The sequence below is a fragment of the Branchiostoma belcheri genome, unplaced genomic scaffold (assembly GCF_001625305.1).
Source record: "Branchiostoma belcheri isolate BF01 breed outbred unplaced genomic scaffold, Haploidv18h27 scaffold5, whole genome shotgun sequence".
Classification (NCBI taxonomy): Eukaryota; Metazoa; Chordata; class Leptocardii; order Amphioxiformes; family Branchiostomatidae; genus Branchiostoma; species Branchiostoma belcheri.
This window is the reverse complement of record NW_017804131.1, coordinates 5,265,042-5,290,779: the sequence shown is the minus strand read 5'-3', so window position 1 is coordinate 5,290,779 and position 25,738 is coordinate 5,265,042. Positions and strand designations below refer to the sequence as shown.

Here is a 25,738-nt window from a genome sequence, read left to right as displayed (position 1 = left end):
CGGGATAACCACTTAGTACATTCTAGAGCCTCAATATGTCAGTATGTTTGGGAGCTCAGGCGTCAACATTTTTTTTCATTCTATCATCCATGGTGGGGAGTTGGCATGAGGTTGCCGTTGCAGGTCACACAAGTGGATATTGCAGTGTGCGTATCCATCTATCACCTTTGCTGACTCTGGGAGGGTTGCGAATTTATCACTGAGAGGTACATGTACCACAATAAGCTACGAATATGGGCACTGTTCTGAACTTGTGGCATGACCTCATTTCTGTGATCCATATAAACAATGGAATGGTACAATTCAAAATGATTTTGATGTATTGTCCACCTCACCATAAAGGTTTAGGATTATAAATATGCATATGCTGTGATTCAACAATAATACAGCTTCCTGTAATATAGAGAAATTTAGCTTTTATCATTTTTTTTGGGCAAATATGACCTGAATTCCCTCAAAGATAGTACAAATGTGGATGGTCTGCAAAATGCATTTGGCTGAAATAAAACATAGTTTCACAAATATAATCTAAACCTGGAATTATGTAGCATTTAACATGAGAAAGAGTGGGCATAAGCATTGGCAATTGAAGAAGCCTTGCATCCAACACTGAGGCTCCCCAATTCAATATATTGTACAACCTTGTTGAATATCACTTGGGACTTCTTCTCATCAGTAACTAGTGACTGGGAAAATTACTCTGTAAATTTTACAACTTGAGGCTGATAGAATGACAGGGTGGGTGGTACTTTATGGTCCTTCCTCCCCAGTATAACAGATATGTAATCCTAGAAATAGAAATGCATTTGCATAGAGTCTAGACATAAGGAATATTAGGTGTTTACTACTTCTATGTATGAAAATTACATGTTGTCTTTTTATTTTTCAAAAAGACTTTATTTTTCAGAGACATTCTTCAGGACAAAAGTATGAACAATATTTGTGAAAGTATGCTGATGAGGTTCAGGAACTCAAGTAATGCCACAAATGAATGGATGAAAACCCTAATATTGCATCTCAGTAATGATATTATATAATGTCATAAGAATTAAGCTTATATACTGTATACTAGTACACTCCTTGCATATATGAAACATTACCTAAGATTATGGACATACATCCTCTCCCTCCATCTAGCAGTAGCTGCACTATTCCCTGGGGTCTTACACTCTCACACTTTCCCTAACCTAATAATTGTGCCAGCATTCTGGAGAAAACATGTACCACCCAAGAAGCCTTGCCATAATAGAGTTAGGGCTATTTCATTACCTCCCTAACACAGAGGCATTTTTTAGGGTGTGTACTACTTAAAACATTGTACGGTTCTTAGTGGCAAATGTACAGATCTTGGCACATTGGCGATACCAAATCCATTTGTGTCCTCATCAGGGTATCGGGCATGTTGGGGGTTGGAACCCAGGACCCCTTGGTTCTGAGCCAAATGCTCTGACCATTATGCCATGCTATGCCACGTATCTTACTAACTGTAAATCTTGAGTGACACAATGTGAGTGGAGGAATTACCTAACTACAGCCCCCAAAAGGTCAGGCACAGGTAGTTAGGTCCCAGAGGAAGCGCAGGCTGGGGAGTTTGTGGCTGAATGGCAGTGGAAACCCCAGGTCATAAAGACAGAGAAATTCACAATGATGAATAAAACAAGGAATTCACAAAAACTCTGACTTGTTTTGGGGGTCGGTCAGGAATTTCAAAGTCTTGCAACATTGGAAGGCAGTTAAGGATAATTAGATATGTAGGTAATACTGGTAATTAAAATTGAAAGGGCAGGAAGTGCCCCATGTCATTAAACGAAACAGTTCTTAACACCTCTTATGTCTTTCTAGTATCAGTACAGGAATGTACTAGATCTTCAAGTAATATGATGGTGAGAATTGAAATTCAACAAAATGACAACGATCTCTTATGATCTTAAAACCCTCTCATGTCCGTGGCCAGGATTTTGCTTGGGGGTTCTAATCCTACCTGTATATGTACTGTCCAAGAGACCAGCGAGTGCCTTGAACCTTCTGAAATGGCATTTCCTGCGTTTTTGAGAGGGTTTCAAAGGAAAAGTCAGAGACAAATAGGATTACAGTCCCCCTGGTGATACAAATCATTCCACCTTTTAAAGAAAAATCGAAGACCTTTAGATAAAAGTGGACCTTTAAACTTTAAGCATGTGCAGGGGGTCAGAACCCCCCTGGCTACGGGCATGCCTCTTTGCATATCATCTCAGTTCTCAGCATCTTCAGGTATACACAAAAACACAAAAGATTATACATTCAGCACCAAGAATTGCATTTTCTTTAAACAACAAACACATAGTTATCCTGTGAGAAATTCTAGCTATCAGAAACAAAGCTGTTCCGATCACCACCAGCCTTCCCTCTGGAACAGCACTGGCCAGGCTGTTCTACTTCTCGGCTGCCGCCACCTGGGAGCCGGCGACTTGTAAGAGCTTGTCACCAGCACCTGAATGGAAGACACAAATAGCTTTACATCCTGTTATTTCATTGACAGTATTTCATCTCACATAACAAGGAAATAGGATTGAACTGAGTCCATTATATGAAATGGTTACTCAAGTACATTATATAATGCCCTTGGGTTATATAACATCATTCATACCCTTCTTGCTTGTGGATATTTTAAACCAAGAACATTATGTAACTTCACTTTATCTGGCTGCTGCTAACTCTGTGGGGGTATTGTGGGGAGGTTATGTAACATCCTTCTTTATCTAATTCATTATCTGGGATACATGTTACAGGAACTATCTGCTATTTCCTCAAAATGCATCACGAAATATCTATTTTTGACCCATCAGCTGTAATACCAGAAAAGGAGAGGAAATAACAGTGCATGCGTGACTATGATGGTTTGCAGATTCTTCGTGAAGTCTCTTGTTGCTGACTCAATTATTTGGTCTCTTGATTAAAACAGATGAAAGTTTTATGAAAACAGCTATGAATTTTGATGAATTTTCATGATCTATGAAAGTAAGTTCATGGTGGATTAGAATGCTAGTTGTAAAAACAAAATTACGTTGAACTTCAATAACTATCAATAATATCTGACACATTTCATGACTCAAAGATTTACACAGTACGGAAGTTTTTCTTCAGGCTGGGAGTACAATGAGGGTCATGAGGAAGGCAAACAGGCTTTGGTAAGGCCACACCAATTTAATTTCTTGGTTAACGGATTTTTCTAGAAAAATAATGGAGCGGGCGGGCAAAAAAAATAAATAAATAGAAACAGACCTAGGCATCCTATCATGGCCCAAAATGGTACGATAGGAGCCATGAAGTCAACACACCAGGCTGGTTCAAAATTTAAACAATGAATTTTGAACTTTTAATGAATGACTGCATTGAAAGATGGAATAACTGTGACAACTAGGATGAAAAGGACTGTTTTCAACTGTTCAGGGCAAAATATGAGCATTTTGCAGTTGATTATGAATTTTTATTTTTATTTGCAAATCAGAAAAAAATGAAGCGGACGAATCCGTTAACCAAGAAATTAAATTGGTGTGGCCTAACTGAGGTTAATAAAGTTGCACCTAACATAATTATAGAGTAGAGACACACAAGGCTTACAACAGGATGTGACATGGACAGGTCATGGGTCACCAACCAAATGGTTGAAGGTCAACCGGCAAGGTCAACCTTTGACCCTGTCCATAAGGCACACCTGTTCTCCACATCTGTCTAGTTGGGAAACAATTTAAGAGAGATTTACAGATTTAACAATCAGATAATTGCAAGTTGCCATTTGCCAAGCAAACTAGGTTCTTTTTGCTTTTTCAGAATATTACCCATTGTATGAGGGCCTGCAAGGGGGGTCCCGACAACGCTCTACGCTGAACGGAAACCTCTCAATTTTGCTTTACGATAAATTCCAAGTGGCTACAACGCATTACGTAGAATTAAAACGTCGAATATGCTGTACGCAAAATATTAGAGCGGTCCGCCTACGCTCTTCATAAAATTAAAATGGCCAATTTCGCTCTACGGAAAAGGGCTTGCGGGCCCCCTTGTATATTAGATGAAAAAATCTAGCAGCAAAGGAGAAGTACTGTGAAGTTTCTTCGAAAATGTGCGGATCAAGCTGTACAGTAGTGTTTTCAGCTTTGATCCAACACAAAAAGGATTAAAGCTGAAAACTCTACAACTAAGGATTCTACCAACACAGACGAGCTTTCATTCAGGGTATAGTACTTGTTGACAAAAAAAGTAAGACTGTATAACCTACCCATGTCTTCAGACACCTTCTCAAACTGGCTGAGTGCTGCATTACTGTTTGTGGTCAGGAAATTAGCTTCCTCTGGTTTCAGCTATCAAGGAAAAGTGCAAAACTTTTAGTACTTACGGTATAACAATTCAACAATGCTGCTTGTCACCATAGATTAGGTGATGGTCTAAAAAATGTGTTGGGATCTAAAAATGTCTAAAGATCCTATGATGAATTTTTAATTCAGCAGCAACAATCTAAAAGTTTTGAGTTTACATCACGCCAGGTTTAACCTAAGCCTCCCCGTAGGCTTCCGTCCGTGTAATGAATCTGGAAAGGTTAAAACATAATTCATAGAATAGCTGGCTACGGTCCATAAGCCAGAAAAATTGTCTTTTCCTCTTCCTCAGAATGTTTTGACGTCGGCCTGTGCTACAATTAGCAACCAATCTCCAACCCAATCAATACTTGCGTAAATTCTTGGGCTCCTCTTTGGTCTAGAACTGGCGATTTTATGGAAAAATCCATTTTCAATGCCCTTCAAATGTGCCAGGCAGTGACCTATTAGAGCTTGAAATGGCAGATGATCAGTTGTGGGTAGGTACGTGTGTGGGTGCCAGTGACTTATAGCCAAGGGCAAGGTCAGGTGACAAGAGGGAGGCCATAGGAGAGGTAGTTTTACTCCTGTAGTGCCCCTTGGTGTAGAATGCTAGAATGTGGGTAATAGCAATGCAGACCACAAATTGGGGCAGTAGGTGACTACTGAAATGCCCATGGTGAACTTGACATAAGATGACATTTGTCACATATAAGTTGTATACAAAATGTGGATGTACATAGAGGAGAAAAACCTTTGCAACAAACCTTTGCAACAAAACTAGATTTCTTCTTGTCAATTGGTTTCTATCAATCTAGCGTGAGTAGTTATCTATCAACATTATGACAGAATATGGCTGTTAATATTCATGGGAAAATACTGTGGGAAGAAACAAAAGTCATACATTATCAGTACAGTTAGAGTTTTAGCCAAGCATTAAAAAACTAGTTCATGTTGAATTTGAAAGAATGGACAATTCAACAATGGGTATTCCATGAAATCATGAATCATAATCATGAAATTTCCCTTTGAAAAGTTTGATAACAAATATGATTCATAAGTAACTGAATAAAATACTGAGTATATAAATGCTAACAGATGAAGGATATGATTTGTATGCATGTCGAAGAATTAATTATGGTTACGACCTATAATTTACAAGTAGGGATGCAACAAACATCCCAAATGTATGAACCTGGGTGGAGGTGTCATGGATTATGAAGTCATGTCATGCTCAAAGCTAATTACGTACCATAATCTCATTAAATATGACTCTCTTGGGAATACAAAGAAGGAAAACATGACAGACATTCTCGATCATTACTTCACTGAGCTGGTGCTGCATTGATAATCAACTTGAAGGAGCCTACATTTCTGTATGGATGGTGTTCAGCACCAAGGACAGACATGTTTACCTGTGTGTGGATGGTGTTTGGCACCAAGGACAGGCTGTGTGTCTGTGTGTGTGTGTGTGTGTGTGTGTGTGTGTGTGTGTGTGTGTGTGTGTGTGTGTGCGCGTGGATGGTGTTCAACACCAAGGACAGACATAACTACCTGTGTGTGTGTTATGTTTACCTGTGGGTGGAATGTGGATAGTGTTCAGCACCAAGGACAGACATGTTTACCTATATGTATGTAGAAGTTCAGCACTAAGGACAGACATAACTACCCGTGTGTTCATGTTGATGGTGTTCAGCACCAAGGACAGATATGTTTACCTGTACTGCTGTGTGTGGAATGTGGAATGTGGATGGCGTTCAGCACAGAGGACAGACATGTTTACCTGGTGTGGACGGTGTTCAGCACCAAGGACAGGCTTATTACCTGTATGTGGGTGCAGGCACTGTAGCAAAATTGCAATTGGAAATGCTAGGCTATCATGCACTTTATTGGACTTTGAAAAAACACCGTTTAACTCCCTTACAACAACTTTTCTGCATTCAGGTTAGGGAGCCTGCCTTACCTGGTCGCCCAGTTTCCTGAGGGCCATGAGAACTTCCATCTTCTGTTGTGTGTAGACATCCGGCGGCAGCTTGCCTACCTTCGCATCACGCTCCATCTGTGGAAGGGCAACAAACAGATTTCAATTATCTACCTGAAGGAGACTATATTTTTACTCAACCAAGGAGACTTTTTACTCCAAGAAAGAGGTGCAATTTACCTGAAATGCAGTGATCTATCTATAGTGTAGGTAGTGATAAGCAACAAACTTGTCGGTGTCAACTACCATGTATATAAGGCAACAATATTTCAATGTCTATTAATATTGAAATATTGTGCATGGGTTTAGTTAAAAACATGACAAACAAGCACAAAATTATGCATCATAAAAGAAAACACAGCAAAGAAGCAGTAACAAATCTATCAACATGAAGTTGAACAGGATTTGAACCAACTGAATGTTTACCTCAGCTAATCTCTGTCTGAGCTGCCCAGGCTGCTTCTTGGCAAACATTCTGATGACTTCTGGGGTCTTGAAGGCTTCACTAATAGCTGCTCTGATGGCCTGTAATACATAAACACACACATTGGAATCAGTCAGTATTATGAGCAATTCATCTACAAAAATTTAATCTACGAAACTGCTTATTTACAGGCTGCAACTGCACATTGTACTTATGCCATTATGTTATAAAATTCATTCATCTTCAAAAAATATGATTGTATATGACTGAGTACATGACTGTGGTCATTTTAACCAATTTAAAAAAAATGATGTAAATCTTGAAGCAGGTGATTGTCCCTGCCTTTTTTCTGAAGGACATATTTCGCTCTTCTCTTTGACCTTGAACTTTGACCTACCAGCTGCATGCTGTTGAGTTCGTCCACGAGTGTCATGTCTCCCTGCACCATGTGCTCCAGTGTCTTACTGAACTCCTTTAGCTGCTCCAAGGTTTCATTCTTCGTTTCTTCATACTCATCTTCATCCAAATCTTCCCTGAAAAACAATATGGGCCATGACATGGTTTGGGTCATAATTACATAAATCATTGTAGAAAAGCAGTTGCTATCAATATTGGGATCCTCTGTTGATAAATGAATATACATGTATTATGTAGCATGATAATCAAGGGATGGACCAGAAATAAGAATTATTGCTAAAAAAAAAGAAGAAAAGAAAATTTGCTCATAATGAAAATAAATACATGTAGTCTGTCACAAGTGTTGACAGCTTAAAACAGGACAAAAATTTTTCCAAGGGGACAAGGTTGGTGACATGGCAGGATTCAAACCCGGGAACTCTTGGTTCTGAGCCAAATGCTCTGCTGTTACGCCACATGACCCACGTTCAGCTTAACGTACCTACACTCCTCCAGGTCCTGTAGCTGCTGCACCAGTCTGTCCAGCTGTTCCTCCAGGTTCTGCTTCAACTTCTCTGTCTCACTCTTTCCCCGCGAGGCCATCCTAGATCTTAGTTCTGAAAATATAAGTAATATGTAATAAGTATTATAAAAACATAAAGATATAAGTTTGCATTTTGATTACTTTAAAATCATTCTAACATTATACCATTGTGTTATTATCTATTGTTTGTATTATTTACATGTATTGGGTCATATTTCAGTTGTGAGGAAAATGTTTTCCCCAGTGAGTTCTGATAAGTTATTATATGGGTATATGGTCCACATGCAGCTTAAGAGCCCCCTTGACACTTTGATAAGAATTACACGTACAGAAACATGTTCCAACCTCCTAGATATAATGATTCTTCCTTTCTCTTGCTGTCTTACCGACATGCTTTGTATGTCCACATTAAATCTTTATACACTTCAATACAGTAGCGTAGTCACTGTATTTGGTCAATTCAAGATGCCGAATCCCAGTTGTTGTTCTCCAACCGACGTACATTTTTATAAAGACCCCGTTATAATTAACATAATGACGATCAGTTTTAAAGTCCATACATGTTGCTTCCGGGCCCTTGTAATATAACGTTATGTCAACGCTATGTTCTGCAACATAGATATCTCAAACAGAACCTTAGAAAATTAAGAATCCGCTCAGGAGGTACTATATGTTGACAAGTCAAACATGAGTGAAGCACATGTACGAGCAAGGTAACAGTGAAAGTAAAAGGTTCAAAACTATATAGACAAAACTCACTGCACTGTGTTGCTCCTGATTCTCTTCCGGTCTCTTCGAATTCTCGTGATATCTCGTACACAGCAACATCTCGCGAGATCTGAATCGTTTGAGGAAAAAAAGAGTATGAACGGCGTGATTTTTGCTGTAAGAGCAGCTTTTTCAACATTCAGTTGGAAAATATATGATTCCGGGGAAAATGTCATACTTTGTTACGTCTATATTGAGTTTCACATGCACTTGTCGGTGTGACAACTTGACTACTTAGGTACGCTACCTAGCGGAATAAATTAGAAGTGCAGTTTCAATCAAATTCCCATGATGCCCCATTTCCCGGAAGTAAGTAAGGTCTAAGGTTACAGCCGGTGGTGTGATGTCGGTCTAGTCTGAGTCTCGCTGGCCTACTTTATCCCGAAAATCGGGAATTCGGCACATTTCCACCCTTCCCATCCACAGATCTAGATTCTTTTAACCGAGGAGTGTCTCTAGATTCAGCATGGAGAAAATTGATGAGCTCCCTTCCCCGTCCGAGTCGCTACAGAGGTCGCGATTCAGGTAAATCGACGTTTTAGAAAAAATATTTTCTTTGAAGTCCTGTCATCGTGCATGACTAGTTGCTTTGAGATTTCTTTTCTGACGGTTCTTTGATACGGTTCCTTTCCTTTCAGATGTCGAAAACATATGTTTACGCCGGTTTTGTTCCTTTTTACATGACGCTATATTTTGATATACGTGTGTGCTTATGACCGTGTTTGTTGTAATAATTTACTTAAGATAATTTTTTACTTGGACCATTTCCTTCCACTAGTATCATATTTCCTGAACTAGCCGTGATATTATGCCATTAGTAAGAGAACTCTTAACCAAATGTGAAGTTACAAAATATCAGCATCAGTATTATCCTTTTTTTGCCTTGCCTTTTAAAATCTTTTTTTTAACCCAAAAAGGTATTTTTTTCCTGGAAATGAAGGTTAAAATTAAGGTTAAAATTTTCTTCTGGTATGCTTATCTTTCAGTGGAAAATATCACTCAGCCATTTTTCCATAATTTTTTTTTCCTTAAAGAGCAATGTGATTTTTCTGCACATTTTTTTGTGTGTATGAATGTAACAGTCTGACCTGCACACCTTAACCAAGGTTTTATTTGTCCTTCCTTCCTTTCCAATGCATGCCATATAGGAAGCAACGAAGCAAATCTGATTATTTGTAAGTGCTAATATGTGGTTTAACTGTTGAAGTACATGTATACAATTACAAGCAATCGTGAAGACGTCATGGCCAGCAAGTGGTCTTGGTAAAAAAAGGCGACAGATGTATGATTTGCCTATGATATCAATAATAAATGTCATGAAATAACTTGCATGTGTGTGATGTAAACTAAAACAGTGATTTATCATATGTTGCACAATAATGTATTTATGAGAGATGTCCATACTCTTTAACCAGGTGTACATCTACTAAATGTTCCAGATGCCATGAAGTATAAAACAGTGTCAAAGGCAAACATAGTACTTGTGATAATGTGAAAATGCAGATGTCATGAGGATGTTAGACATTTATATTCGATATTACATGGTTAGGCACTGGGCTGGAAACCTTTTTCTGCGTACCTCAAAAATCTTGCCAGTAGCAACTAATTAAGAACTCACCAGGCACAACAAGAGAAAAGGCCCTCCTTGTTTTCAAGTTCTTGTAAGTTAGTACAAACCTTTTTCTCTTGTCTTCTATAGTATACGTATACAGAAAAAGTCGTATGCAAGGGTATCTTGTCCAGGTGGGCCGGTGGAGTGAGGTGCTGAAAAATAGAATTAGGCTACCTTTGACCTGTTGACCTTTCACCCAATAACACACTACTGTTGTTGTGGCAACTCATGGGATTTATTGATCGGTCATTGGTTGACAGTTGATGATCTCACCAATGTCTTTCCGGCGGGTGTTGAATGGGCCAGGTAGAACAAACTTGTCTAACTGCTTTGAAATTCGCCCCGTAACTCTTGTAGACATTGTCTGTCCTCAGATCTAGAATGTTTGCAAAATTAAAGCTACGGTATGGCGCCTGAAGTACACTTTAGGGTGTCATTTGTGTCTTTTGTGTTTTTCAAGAATGTGACATAATGATATCCTTAGGGCATTCAGACTACAGATAAATGTGTTTTCTTTCTTTGCTGTTGTAGGCGTGCCAGGTCTCTGCATGGCCCCAGTCCCACAACAACGTTTGGGCCGAAGGCCTGTATTCAGAAGAACCCAGCCTCCATCATGTAAGTATTCACCTGCAGTTTTTATCATATCATAACTACTAGCTATAGTACACAACGGTGAATGACATGAGCAAAAATTAAGCATGTCTTTGAGGGGAAAAGTGTAATGAGAGTGTGCCAATGCAAGAGGCACTGAGTGGTTGCGTGAGTGCATTCCAAGTTCAGTCATGCTTACAAGATTTATATGTTGGTCTCTGTGACTACGAATCATTTCTAGAAAAATAAACATCATTCATAGTACAGTGTATCTAATGTTATTGTACTGCAATTATAAAGATTTCCAATGTCAGGCATTACCTTATGTGTTGATCTTGGAATTACATGTACATATATTAGGCAGGTAACATAAATGTACTGGGAGTCAAAAGTGCTGTGTTCACTTCCTGATATTACTTTAACATATAGACAGCAGAATACAGTACATTTATAATAAAATAGATTTAAACCTGCCTTTCTATAGATATGTTGTAACCAATGTAGGAGAAACTTTTATTATTGTTTTAAAATGGTAATATTTTTAAATCTGATAATTTTTAGAACTAATGAAAGATTTTTTTGTTGGTTTCACATTAGTCAATCTAATGTCTGACTTTATATTTGACTTCTGTCAAATGCAATAAAATTGGGTGGTTTTTGATCTTTCATATACAGACCAATTTTATGAAGTACACAAAAGTGTGCAGTAAAGGTCATAGAAGATTACCCCTTTTTTCTTGACATTTTTGTTTTGTTTGAAAGTCTTACTCTTATGGCAGTCTGATCTTGTACTAAAAAGTTGTAGAGAATAGTTTGTAAGGTTTTGGTGTTACAATCGATGTTTAGACTATATATGCAGTGAATGCAGACACTTTTCTGATGGTGCCATGTTGTTTATATTTCAAAGAGAGTATAACAACACACCTGGCTGAACTGGTCTGACATGTAAGTCTAGAATAGGCCAGTTTGCATCTTTGTTGTTTTGCAAATAAGGGGGCAGTTTCTTATGGCACTACAGAATGAGTTACCTTGAATAGAAAGAAGAAATTATTTTAAACCTCTGTGAATATCATTTAGCTATCATGATCATGATGATGGTAACATTGTGGAAGCCATAGCCATTTTGTGACTTAGGAGTTTTAATAGAAACCATGTTGGTTTATTAAACAAGAAGGTGTGGTTTGCAGAAGTTTTCTATCTGTCATTTTTCGTTGCCTTTGGCTAATTTTTTTCAATTCACCAGAACTTCAGAAGCTTTCTGTCCTGACTTTACCCTTGGTCAAATTTTTGGAATGAAGCCAGAAAACATATACAAGACCCACCACCGTTTCCTGGTAGTACTTCCTATAGCATAGCTGGTACTCTGGATGTTATGTTTTTTTAGTGTGCATGTCTGTTCTTCGTTTGAATTAGAAATAAAGGAGATTTTGTGACGTTTTCTTCGCCAAGCTTCAGCAGAGGCTGCTATATACTGTGGAGGAAACAGAAAGTGAATCATAACAGTTACTGTAGTTGGCAGGAAGCCAAGTTGCGTAGTTATTGATAGGGGATAGTTTCCTTCTCAGAAGTAGTGTTGCATTAAAAGTTGTAACCAGCCACTGACATAGCCGGAAGTCTGAATGTCCCAGTAGTGGTGGGGTAATCACCTTTTGAGTAATACATATCAGGGTGCTGTTATACTTGTACTAGTTCTGGGAAGTGATGCAACCATGGAAATGAGAACCACATCCCAGTTGTCAACTGACTCATTCTACGGAAGCAATCTAATGTCTCCTTTCTTTCCTGTGATTGGTTCAACAAACCAACATGAATATTCATGAGGATGATTTGATGATGTCACAGTCGTGGCCCAACCTTTCTATTTACCAAAAGTGGAGACTTGGACTGGATATAAAACCTTGGTTAGAGGGAAACATGGCATTGTGTCAGAGTACATTTGCCAGGACACAGTGCCGAAACCCAGTGTAGAGAGAGAGACATCGTCATTGGAAGGATTTTATTGAAGAGGTTTTGGAGTTTGGCACTGTAGGCCCGATGCCTGGAATATCCAAAGATTTTCACATGTAAGTATACGTAGATAATGTAAAAACTGTGTAACTGTTGTTTAACTGTGGTGCTTTGGTTTCTATTTCAAATATTCTTCATCAAAGATCATAAGAAAGTGTGTCATATAACTATTGTTTGTGAAAGAAAATGTTGGAATAGATATCAAATTTATCAATTTTTAACCTGAATCTGCCACATCCATTTACCGTTTGACAAGACGTCTTACCTAAGAGCAACCATCAATAGACTAAATTATTCATAGACTTGCTTAAGGTTATGTCCACACGTAATGGCTTGATGGATTATCATCTATGCAAAGAAGGTTGTTTCCATATACTAGTACTGGTTTGTTTGGTTGTCAATAACTGAAAAAATCAAAAATGTCTGGATCTTCATGATTGTTTGCGTAATGAGATGCAATGCCATAGTTAGGAAGTAGTTGTATTCTTTACTTTAGGTTTGGTTTTGTTACAGTAGTTATGTCTGTCTTTCCTGAAGGATGTTGTCAAGATTTTTGTTTGGTGGAAGACCTAAAGCTGACAAGAAAGTGTGATGAAGTTGAATTTTCAACCCCCAAACACTTTTGTTTCAAGCTGAAATTGCTTTATTGATAAGAAGATGTAAAATAACAGATATGAATAGATTCAAATCAATAAACTGATGTATTTGTAGGAAGGCCATGGTGCAAGAAAATGTTTAGGCGGTGAAGTTTTGGTAGCTTCCATTCCATTAGTAGATTCTGAGAGGGTTAGAAACATATACAAATCAGGAAAAGGGGTTTCTCATTTTGAAATTATAGAGTTATTAAGAAGGTAAAGAACTCCCTCCTCCCCTCAGAAGTTTTAGAATGGTGCCTCCCATATTAAAAATTCTGGCAGTCACCATATATGGTATAAACCAGACCTGACAAAAACACCTGTGTTTAATGTCAAAGGACAACTTCAGCTAAAACATCAGAACATTCAAACAGTAAACACTGAACATACTTTCTTCCGCTGAGAGACAATTTTTCCATCTCAAAAACCTATTCGAGAAAATTTTCCTGACTTAAAATTTACCTTTCTGCAAGAGAGACTGACTTTGTAGTACTAGAAAAACTTTTTACCAAAGATCAAAAAAGTAAATGCTTTTTTGAGATGATGGTTGTAAAAACATGCTTTTGCTGTGGAATGAAGGTAGAGCCTTATGAAGTACCCTTAGGATCCACTTTTGAGTCTCCTAGGTAAGTGGGCTACTTCTTTGCATTCAAAAAGTCTAGAACTTAGTTACTAAAATAGGTGAATGCTGAGATAGTGCAATTCTTGATAGAGAAGTACAATCTGTGGAAATGCTTATCTATTATTAGTTTAGTTTATTCTCTAGTAGTTGTTAAGACTTTTACGTCATTCTGTTATTCTGTTATCCTTGTATCTTATGTATCATGTTACTCAGAATGATGTACATGTAACATCACTTTCTGATGTATGCATTTAGCCCCATGGGCATGAACATGCAAATAAAGATTCATTCATATATTATTGTCAAAGTCAAAATATCTTGAGTTCTCAACATTTTAAAATTATTCATAGCTGTGTCTGTACATTCTTTTCAGAATGTATTATTCATGGAAATATATTACATGATTGCTACTAGTATGTATATTACTAGTAACTGCAAGATTGAATTTCTCAGAAATTTGGGTCAAAAGTCTCTAAATAATTACTGAAAGTACACAACTTTCACCTTCACATTTAAAGCCTAGAAAGTGGCCTTTAGAAAACCATCTATCAGCTTGTCACCCGTCAAAAATAGAATCCTGAAATAACTTTTACGGTCGCCTTCCTAAACAACAGGATCAACCAAGTGGCATTTGTGAGTGGTGTATAATGCATTAATCAACACTTAACCCACCATTCTCGCTTCTTGACCAGCAAAGAGCCAGCTATTCAACTTTGTTTTCTTTTGTAGGATAAAACTAACAAATGGTTAGAAGTCTACAAAAATACTGTCATTGTGGATTCCTTTTTTGTATTTTGAGAAAAGAAGCAACTGACAGATGTTTAAAAACTGTTCCATAACTGTTGTGGCAGTGAGATCTGAAAAGAAGAATCTGGAACTTCCAGAAGAATGGGGTCAACGTTCTCTAGGTCAATAGTGCTGTGTGCTTGAATAAACATGTGTTTTCATTTTCCGTTTGCAAGCAACTTTGAGGTTTTTCTGTCAAAGTCAACTGGTTCAGTGAAACAGATAATTTTGTTAGGTTGTATGTCAGTACATATACATTTGTGTTGGTTGCCATATGATGTCATCATTGCATCATGATGTGACAAATCCACCTGTTAGTATATTAGTTCAGCAGAATGCGCCACTTGCATAACGGGGGGCAATTCTGTTAGTTTAAGATGCTTGATAGAAAAGTACAAGTTTACACAGGTTTTGAATAGAAGTTTCATCATCTAACATTAAAGATTTTGTGTTTGTTGAAGAGAAAAAACTGAAGGGTGTGAACAAAGTTTTGCAGCTACACATTTTGAAATTTTTGGGCTGTCAGGAAAATTTGGTATGACCCAGAGTCAGGTGAGAAGTGCCCTTTGTACCATTACGTTGTGTGCCGGCTCTCAGTTAAAAGGTCGCCCCATTCGAGAATCATAACAGTTCTGGGAAAAACTATTGTCTTTTGGGGAAACCAACCGGAACGAGGAGGAAGCACTTGTACACGTCTTTGTACTTGTACCTGGCAGTAATGCTGTCATTGTTTGGAGAAACATTACGTATTGTCTGGGTGTGAAATGTCATGTCACCGGCGCCTTGGATTTGGTTAGTCCGGTGTTAACTTGGGTTGGGTGGAGTGAGGAATGCCACACTCTCTCAGGATGAAAGTTCCACAGAAGTCTTGTCCTACGTAAGTTATATATTTTCAATCTTATGTTTTAGGTTGACCTTAGATTGTGACATGTACATGTATATGTCATGTTACACGGCGCATGTACATTTGTAGTTGAACTTGATGTGCTTGACAACCAAAAAAATCATTTTTCATGTTCACTGAAACATCTTTTTAGAGATGTAAAAGTTTTCATTAGAGGAAAGAAAGGGCTATTTGTGTTGAATATTATGTCACAGAAAGCGAAACAATGACATTACATTCAACAATAGAAGTATTGCCACAGAAGTTCTCACATTCAGAAAACATTCTTTAGGGACGGTTGCTAAATATACTGGTATGCGTTGTTCTTGAAAGGTTTGTTAAAAGGGAGGGGTCTTTCCATTATACATCTATAAAAAATGTAGATTTGATTGAAACAAATCTCTCGAGCTGCAATGCTCACTGTTTTTCTAAAGATACACAATGTAGATCATTTCAAGATTTGTTTTCCATAAGGTATACACTAATACAGTAAAACATTTATGTAAGAAGTGGTCTTAACACCTTTGGACCTTTTGTTTTCTTTGTGTCACAATAAAGAGATATTTACACATTCTTCTACTAAGTAGGTTAACTAAATAAGATATAAACGTAAGGCCACGCCTACGTAATTTTATGGATGACATCCACACGCGCATTGATTTTCACCTGTTCTCAAAAAAAAAAAAAAAAAAAGATCACATCCTCCGGGGCCCTGGCCTCGCTCTAGGCCTGGGTAGTCCATGGTAGTTATCAACAATACGGAGCCCAGCCTACCGAAGTTCCTCGACTCAAGAACGCAGTACATACATACAGTGCGGATTCATAAATTCCACAAAAAGCCAGCATGTGCCGGCATGTTGTATACCTTGCTATGTACAGCAGCAAATTCAGGATACCAGCTTTGTATTCCTGTGTTTTAGTAGCATTTTTATTTTTGGCTAGTTTGTGGGTCTTCAGAGGATGTCATCCATAAAATTAATTATAAGTCGTTGTGGCCTAATGAAGCTACATAGCTTTTGAGGAAGAGAAAACTTGACAAAAGTTTGTACTCTTGGAGTGGGATAATGAAATGTTGTAAATATCATTTCACCTCATCTCACCTCACCTATCCCTTGACCTTGTAAATATCATTTACAAAAGAAAAATAGATAAATAATTGATAGATCTAAGTAGTAGTAAAACGTGATTTGTTGGCATCCTTCTGTCTTGAGAGACAATGGAGACCGTGTCAGGTCCTGAGTGAGGAGGGTTGACACGGTAGCCTTCGCATGGATTTGTTTAAGGTGGATAACGGGTTGCAAATCTGAGACCCATACACTTGGGCATCTGTCTTCCCCAGCGGATCCATATCGAGAGAGACGTGCTGGTGCCAGTTGGGATGTTTGCAGCGAGATGCCGGATGCCTTGGTTACGCTCAAGGTCTGCCTTGATCACGCCAGCCTGCCCGGCAATGCTCTCGTTTGCCAGCTGAATCGAACCCGGGCTCCTTGTTTGAGCGCCAAGCACTCTATCCACTACGCCACATGACGCCATTTTATTGAATTAGATTTAGATAAATCTAAAACTCAATTGAATTGAATTAAATTGAAAATCATGCTTGTAATCAATTTTTTTTTAAATTCTAGTGCAATGATGTTTGAACGTTTCTGTGTGCAGGCATGTGCAGGATCCCCTGTCCCAGCGCCTGACCTGGAACAAACCCCCGCTCAGTGTTCTCATCATCAAGAAGATCCATGAGAGCTCCGTGGTGCAGCCCTTCATGGACCTGGTCACATGGCTGGTTCAGGTAGGGTGTTTTACATCATGGGTAGAACGTACTGCGCCTGCGCAAGACCCTGATTTTTCTACGTTTTTGCTGGATGTTTGGTCACCATTGCACTACAATTTTGCCTGTTGCAGAGGATACCCTTTCCGACATAACATTTGGAAACTACAGATGGGATGTTAACCTTATATACGCGAATACAACCTTATATGAGACCTTCTGCTGGAGTGCTATGCACAATACATTATGGGTTTCGGCGTTTCGCACAGGTGCAGTACGCTCTGCAGACATGCTGGCGTTTTACTGGAAAACAGCATGCATGATGTTCAGCAAAGGGAGAGTGATAAAAAGCTTGACTGTAGAATAACAGGATCTCTTCTAGAAGTGGAACTTTGTTCTGAGGAATAAGTAATGTTCAAGTACTGAGTGAGAAGCTATCAAAATACATTGTACATTGCAGAAGGTGCATCACCAATTCTTTAAAGCATATGGTCTTAATGATACATAATATAAGGAATACTACTAACTTAGTAGTATTCCTTATAGTACTAACAAGTTTGGTGGTAGTCAAGATGAGGATATGAAGGCAAGCGGTGATCCTTAGATTTCTGTCGGAAATTTTTATCATCCCATGTTGTTAGTTTTGATAGGAAATGGTTTTAAAAACTGACTGAAGTGATGATTGATCTTGCAGGAGAAAAGAATGGTGGTGTACGTAGAAGTCTCTACCCTGGAGGATGAAATGATCGCAGATGACTCTGGTTTCCAACCCATCAAGCAAAAACTCAACACATTCAAAGAAGGTGTGTTCTGCTTTTTATTGTGTTTAGAGAATGCAAATGCTGAAATCTTGACTAGCAAGACTTATCAAATGGCTTATGTATTATAGACAGTCAGTTGTGATTGCTATATTAATTGACTCAATTATTGAATAACATGCTGATGACAATGCCTTTACATATAGGTAAATCATTTTCCTTATGAATGCCCCCCTCCCCCCCAAACTCCAGGTACTGAGGACCTGTCTGGTAGAATAGACTTCATCATTTGTCTGGGAGGAGATGGCACACTCCTGTGGGCCTCTTCACTGTTCCAGGTCAGTCATTACAATGACAATGTTAACTGTCCTAAACCATTGTGAAAGAACATATGTCATACTTGGGCTGTGGTGACATTTGATACGGGTGTCCTAGCTGTATCACAGAGGGTTCTATTTGGTTATCACCCTGGCTTCCAAATGTTCCATAGAATGATTCAAATGCGTTTCACATGCGCCAAGTGTGCAACTTTAGAAAATTCAACTACTGGATTCAGATGTTGGAATTGTGACAATTTTTGGTTTATGGACACCCAATTTTGACACATTTTGCATTGAAATGCATCTTTTCTTTGGTGGGTATGACATAGTTAAAATACAAGACAGTCCCAGCCCTCCCAGTGATGCAGAATACACCATGTTGTATTTTATATCTACAGTTCTGAACCAGATATACTAGTAATTCTTACGAAGTCAGATTTGGGTTTAAGGTACTGTGCAGTTTGAAAGTTTTTTCACGTATGCTATTGTCTATCTCTCAACAGGGCAGTGTTCCTCCTGTGATGGCATTCCACATGGGTTCCCTGGGCTTTCTCACACCTTTCGAGTTTGACAACTTTAAATCACAGGTCAACCATGTTCTAGAAGGTAAGTCAGATTTGAATCATGTTAAGAAAACTTGTTTGAAGGACATACTTGTCACTAGAGGCTTAGTGTAAAAGTCTTATTGTAAGGAAATTTTTTTCAAGACCTAATACATGAATGAGTTAAAAAGAGACAAACAAAATCAGGAGTGATGGCCACTCTTTTGACAATGATATTATCATATTCTTACCGTATATGTTTTAGGTGTAAGATGGTTAGTTTAGTTTTTTAGTCCTAGAAGTTTTGAACAACTCTTCTTTGTCTCTTACAGGTCACGCAGCTCTAACCCTGAGGAGTAGGTTGAAGACTGTTATAACAGATGCTGAATGTGACTCCCACATCAACAGTATAGAGAAACCAAAGAAAATCCAGGTGCTAAATGAAGTAGTGATCGACAGAGGCCCCTCCCCCTACCTGTGCCACCTGGACCTGTATGTGGAAGGGAGGCATGTCACATCAGTGCAGGGTGACGGTAAGTTGGATATAAAGAGAGTATCATTTCGAAATTTTGGCCATATTTGCTTCTTGCAGTTTGAATGTCATACACATTGCATTTGACTAATTTACATCATCCTTGTCTTGACTTGTCTAACATTTGTTTCCTTTTCGACTTTCAAAAAATTTGTCTTCACTTACAAATGTATGTGCATATCAATCAATAGCGGATAACATCTGTGTCCATAATATCACCAGGGTCCATAATATCGCCACCTTGATTAACAGTGTGCTTAAAGATATTTTTACTGCAACATACTTTTGGTATGCACTCCTTCACACATCAAATGTACATACCTAGGGTATGTTGCAGTAAAAATATCTTTTAGCACACTATTTGTCAAGGTGGTGATATTATGGACCCTGGTGATATTATGGACACAGATGTTAATTATAAACCTGCTTTTCTGACAACTCTCTAGTGTCACTGACAAAATGTAGTGGATGCTACCTGAAACGTTTTTTTCCAAAATCGTATCCAGTTGCTTGAGTAACTGTTTTTGGCGTATCTTATTACCTGGATGTGTAACCTTCACCAACGTGTCATAATTTATTTATTAATAGAATACATGTATAATGTTTTCCTCTTTATTGGGATATCTTTATTTCCATCATAACTCATATAGTCATGGAAATGTTTACCTTTAAAAGTTTATTAGAAGCAAATGTAAAAAGATCCTGTTGTATTGGTACATGCAGGTCTGATAGTGTCCACCCCCACCGGTAGCACGGCCTACGCTGTGGCCGCGGGAGCGTCCATGGTTCACCCCAACGTGCCGGCCATCCTGGTCACACCCATCTGTCCACATTCCCTCTCCTTCAGACCAATCGTGGTGCCCGCTGGTGTGGAGATTAAGGTGAGGAATGAAACCAATGGTTTTAACTCATGGTTGATTAAGACAGGTAGATTGATTCTGTAGTTTAGGCCAAATAGAAGATGATATACATTTCACCATAGATTGCCCCTTGTATAGTAGAGATAGACTCATATTTTTAGCCATGTATTAAGTATATTTCCCCACTCCAGATATTTGACTAGTAAAGAGAAATTTGTATTCCTTTTAACTTTTGATAAACCTACTCTAAGTAATCTCACAGCCGCATACAGTCAAACCTGCCTATAGTGGTCACTCAAGGGACTGGCCAAATTTGACCACTATGGCCAGGTGACCACTATAGAGAAACAGCCGGTTAGTTGACCCCCCCCCCCAAAAAAAAGGGACACATGCTTTGAGTACCAACAGTGATGTCTTTATTCTGAAACATATGAATACATACATTTGCAAAGGTAAACCCCTTTTATATGTACATGTGTTAGTTCAATAATTTGTTGTTCTTTTGCTTTAGTTGTACTTTATTTTGTACTTGCTTGAAAAAAAAAGAAATACAGAAATATTGCATGGAAACATTAACTTGACATCAAAGATACATACACTCAACATATTCAGTTAATCTATTCTGGGACAATGAAACCATTCACATACGTAATTTAAAACATACAAAATCACTGGTTGTCATTTACTGTTCTTGTGTAACGTTACATACTAGTACTACATGTGGCTAAAGAAAAGAAAGCAAATCAAGCAACAAACTTTCAACTCCAAACAAATTTCTATCGACTGCAAAATCATTTAATCTAAGCTCAGCTTCCACCTTTTGGAATAAGTTTGGCGTCCGTCTTTCCGCTTTCGCCATCGTTTCTCCGCAATCGCCACGTTACTAGTAGTTGTTGTTGTTAGTCGAAAAGTGGAAGAGAACGACATCGCCATGTTTTTGTTCTTTGGTGAACACTTGCTTTGCGCGACCGACATACGCCACAGCGAATTCCAACCACGTAAATAAGTTATTTTGTACCAAGATGCTGTCTATTTAGTTAACAGCAAAATAATTGTTCGTCAGTTGCCAGTTACTTTCCGTTTTTGGTCGTTTTTGAACATGAAAACTTAGCGAAAACTCTCCTTTGTTTACGGCTTGGGTTTCTCCCCGCGTGGGTTGTCTGCCTCTACCATTATGCCAATGTGGTAGTCAACAGAAAATTTTCTCCTTTCAGACTTATATCTTTTTTAAAATATCCACTACAGTGTTAAATTTACATCTAAAATTAATTGTAGTAATGTATTTCAAATGTTTTCATAATGTAATTACGTCATTTGACGCTAATGAAGTTAAATAAAACTCGGTGTATCTACCTCCATAACAGTGGAGTCTTCCGATGACCCCAATTGACCTCCCTCTGCAGCTAACACATGCGCCATCTTGGAAAAATACGAAACGCATTTTCGAGCCAAATTTCTTTAATTATGCCCATGAAAAACGGAAGCTATGCACATATCTACGCATTTCAAGGAATCGAGAAACCAAATATGGATATTCTTAAGTTTTTTTGTAAAGATAATTTGCCGTAATCTTCGCCGAGCGGCCGAGTCCATTGAAAGCTCCATGCGGCACGCACAGCACTGGTGTTGGGGAAAACGCAGATATCAAAGACACCCGCGACCGCAGACACTTCGTGTCAAAAGTCAGTTTTCCTTTATTTCATACACATATGGAGTCTAATTTTCAGTTCACATTTTAGTAATGTAGCGATCGGAAAATTATCACAAGGCTCATAACGGTCGTAGCCCGAGGTGGGGTGGTGTTACGGCCGTGGTGCTTAGCGGGTTACGGCCAGCCGCGACCGCTATCGGCGGTGTTGACATGCCGGCGGGACCGGAATGGGGTGACCGCTGACCGCGTTGAACAGTGACCGCTATAGACACGATTCTTAATGCTTACGTCAATGGGAAAAATTCAAGGGACCGGCAAAAACTGACCGCTATGGCCGAGTGACCACTATACAAAGGTGACCGCTAGTACAGGTTTGACTGTATATCCATACAATCAGTACTAAGCAAGATGAAGCCAAAAAGAATAGAAATTAGACATTTATTTACACTCTTATATGTTCATATGTATGTAATGTATATGTTTTTTGTTCATGTTCTGTACCCATGCGGCCTGTACTTAGTTCTGTAGAACACAAATGTACAATAAAGGTCTTCATTCAATTGATAGATGAAGATATAGATTACAGGTGTACAGAGTACAGACAGAAAGACTAGTGCTGATTGGCAGATGTATCATCACTGTACATAACACAACTCCTTGAATGTCCATGGATTTACAGGGGCCATAGTTTGTAGCAGGTTTCTTCTAAATCATCTCCTTTTTTTGTTGGGATGCTAAGTTCATTGTGTCAGATGTCAAGTTTGTGTGTTCTCATGGAATGTTATGTTTTCCATCTCCAGGTCATGGTGTCTCCTGAGTCCAGAGGTGCCGCCTGGGTTTCCCTGGACGGCAGAAACAGACAGGAGATCAAAGTGGGAGACAGGTGGGCCGAAACCACTGTTTTGTCATCACAATAGTAATTTCTGTTATTGTGATAAGATCTGCTTAAACTCACACTGATCTAGAGCTTCAAAAATGAAATTGGTTGAACTTTCATGAATAAGATAACTCTTTTTTGTGCAACCAAGTTCAGCTGACATTTTGGTGACCGTCTCTCACCTTCCTCAGGGCAAGTCTGACTGGTTCACATTGCACAGCACAGATGTTGCTATTTACAGAAATGGAGACGGTCAGTGAAACGTCAACTAAATAAAACACTTGGTTGCGTAAAAAAAAGAGTCTTTTTGTTCAGTGACTTACCAACCTGATGAAACTATTCACGGAGCTTGGTTCATGTCAATTCTGGTGTGTTACGCTGAAGGGTGGTTAGACAGATACGGATACAGATTCAATGTCTTCAACATTTTGTGATTTTGGTTTCACAGCGTAAGAATCACCACGTCCGAGTTTCCGATTCCGTCAATTTGCAAGATGGATCAGATCAGCGACTGGTTCGACAGCCTGGCAGAGTGCCTCCACTGGAACGTCAGGAGACCGCAGCGAGCGTTTAACAACAACAACGGGGCGAACGGGAGAGTCAAGGACGACAGCGACTGTAGCATAGAGGCCTAGCTGTACATACAGTTTCTTATGAACAGGAGATCAGTATTGTGGTGCCTGACTGTATGGGAGGGACATTTTTACTGTGTGTAAGAGATTATATTCTGTGGTAAAGTATGAAAGACAAAAGATGGTAATGAAGCCAGTTGTGGGTTTTGCATGTGTCAGTGTGAATCCTTAGGGGCACAAATACGATTTTCCTTTTTTATAATTCTTTTAGTGCAAGCAATTTGGCTGCAAAAAAATGTTGATTTGATGGTAAAATGAATACATTGAAATTGGCAAGAGTCCCTTGTGTAATGCCCTTCATGTATTCCTACATGTATATACCCCCCTTTCAGGATTCATATTGATAGATGTATATACATAACAGAAACTTACACTGTAAGTTACAGGATTGACTAAAACTTGACACTGTGACTGCACAATTCCGGCTTAGGGGTACTTTACAGAAGAGTACCCAGTTTTCTTCAGGGCCTAGGGAGGGACCAGGAGCATGTGAGAGAGTGGCTTGTGGAATAATGTACAAAATCTTCAAAATGCTGCACTTTAATTAAGTGTAATTGTATATATGAAAACTTTCTAATACTGTTTTTCTCCAATAAGTCTACAATTCATTCTCAACCTGCCTGGCCTCCCTTTTAGTAAAAGATAAAGTCTTTAGTTGTGGAAAATGTATACTGTAAACGGTAGATGTCTACTAAGTTTTGTAACTACATGTACAATGACCATTCTAGCTGGCTGAATTACTAGAAGTAATATGTATAGTAAGAGTGTGGATGATGTAAAGTAAGTGAACAGCCATAGAGGAACCTTTGTATTTACTATTAGTGCAATCGTAATACTTAACGAACTTTTAAAAAACTTGTTTTATCTGTTTAGGGGAATTGATAAAAGATGGATGCCCATTCCAGTAAATAGAGATCTCATTCCATATCCATTCATGGGAACATTATTGTACACAAATTTTGTGTTACTTTTGTTTTTTTCCATAGTACAAAAATGTACATGTACATTGTTCTCTCTATGCACTAGAATGTTTGCTTGTGAATTTGATAATGCTGTAAACCATATGCAAAACTGGATTGAGTAGAAAACTGAGGACAGCATGGCAGAATAAGATAGCACATCACTGCACTTTTCTACCTTGAATCTGCAAAAGGCATATCATAGCATTTTTTTCACTGGAATCATGACATTTTGACTGAAATTAGCATAGAATGGGCAACATGTGTGTTTTATTTCGACGATTTTATGTGAATTGGTTCTGAACTGCTATGCACCAATTACAGGCAGTATTACAGAAATTAAGCTTTTTTGTCAAGGGATTGGGAGTTACATGTAAGTGTGTCAAAAGGTAATGCTTGCTTGAAATATAACTTCCCACAAAATGACTGGGAAATGCAGTAATATACATGTAAATGTGATGCCAGGATGGTTTATTTCTGATATCAAAGAGGGCTCCTCCAATGTTGAAGGGAGGTGTAAATATACTGTACAGGGTACAACTAGTGAGTAGAAATGCAACCTACTTGCAGCATTGATACATTTTTTTGTCAAGTTTTCGTATTACCAATATGAACCCACCATAAACCATTGAAGCATGAGCAAACTTAGTACAAGTGTCTTTCTTCATAGCATGGGAGGATACTAAATCTGCCCACACTTTTATACGATTTTGAATGTTTGTCATCTACAAATACTGGTATTTCTAAAAAAAAGTACTTGTCACTTTTCTACTTGTCTTACGGTACTTTCTAACAAAAAAAAACTGTGAAGTGAGTTTGTATGATAGTTACAGGGCACAGCAACGTAACATGTTTTACTTATGTTGGGCAGATTTTATTGCATAGAAATCAATTGCAATAAAGGTATTGATTATTTTGTATGTGTTACTTAAAGCAGTATGATGGTACTTCTTAGAAATATGGTGGCTCTTTTGTATACACTCTGACTTAGGGAAACATAAGGGCCTGACTTGATTATTACTTCGACCTGAGTTGAGTACACTCTGGCTTTGACCTCTGTTTTTTATGCTTACTACAGTAAGGGATCCATCTAAGCCAGCATAAGATCCAGCAAAATCTCTCAGAAGCAAGAAGCAAATACGAGCATTTATGCCACAAGACTCTTATACTGTTGGATTTACCATTGTGACACAGGTGCACACAAATTTGAAGTGTCACAAGTACCTACATTTTCTAGCTGGTTTTGGCTAGAGAAAAAATGC

General features: G+C 38.5%; 2 protein-coding genes across 6 annotated transcripts; one reads left to right on the top strand and one right to left on the bottom strand.

The window, feature by feature from the left end:
- Window positions 1–875: 875 nt before the first annotated feature.
- Window positions 876–8,512, bottom strand: LOC109480087 (protein LZIC-like). Its single transcript, XM_019782242.1, has 7 exons — window positions 8,436–8,512; window positions 7,635–7,749; window positions 7,134–7,269; window positions 6,739–6,837; window positions 6,295–6,390; window positions 4,256–4,337; window positions 876–2,470 (listed from the first exon to the last, which is right to left on the bottom strand). Exons 2-7 carry the CDS (start codon window positions 7,733–7,735, stop codon window positions 2,412–2,414), a joined length of 573 nt encoding a protein of 190 aa, XP_019637801.1. The 5' UTR covers window positions 7,736–7,749; window positions 8,436–8,512; the 3' UTR covers window positions 876–2,411.
- A 235-nt stretch (window positions 8,513–8,747) lies between these two features.
- Window positions 8,748–25,116, top strand: LOC109480049 (NAD kinase-like). 5 transcript variants are annotated; one of them, XM_019782194.1, is made up of 11 exons: window positions 8,749–8,969; window positions 9,593–9,619; window positions 10,588–10,671; window positions 17,237–17,366; window positions 18,040–18,148; window positions 18,356–18,441; window positions 18,927–19,029; window positions 19,298–19,498; window positions 20,221–20,378; window positions 22,809–22,891; window positions 23,334–25,116. In XM_019782194.1, the coding sequence occupies exons 1-11, from the start codon at window positions 8,911–8,913 to the stop codon at window positions 23,518–23,520; spliced, it is 1,227 nt and encodes a 408-aa protein (XP_019637753.1). In that variant the 5' UTR covers window positions 8,749–8,910; the 3' UTR covers window positions 23,521–25,116. The 5 variants fall into 5 exon arrangements, with proteins under 5 accessions (XP_019637754.1, XP_019637753.1, XP_019637755.1 ...); XM_019782195.1 differs by lacking the exon at window positions 9,593–9,619 and having other exon boundaries at window positions 8,748–8,969; XM_019782196.1 differs by lacking the exons at window positions 8,749–8,969; window positions 9,593–9,619 and adding an exon at window positions 10,362–10,460.
- Window positions 25,117–25,738: the final 622 nt, after the last annotated feature.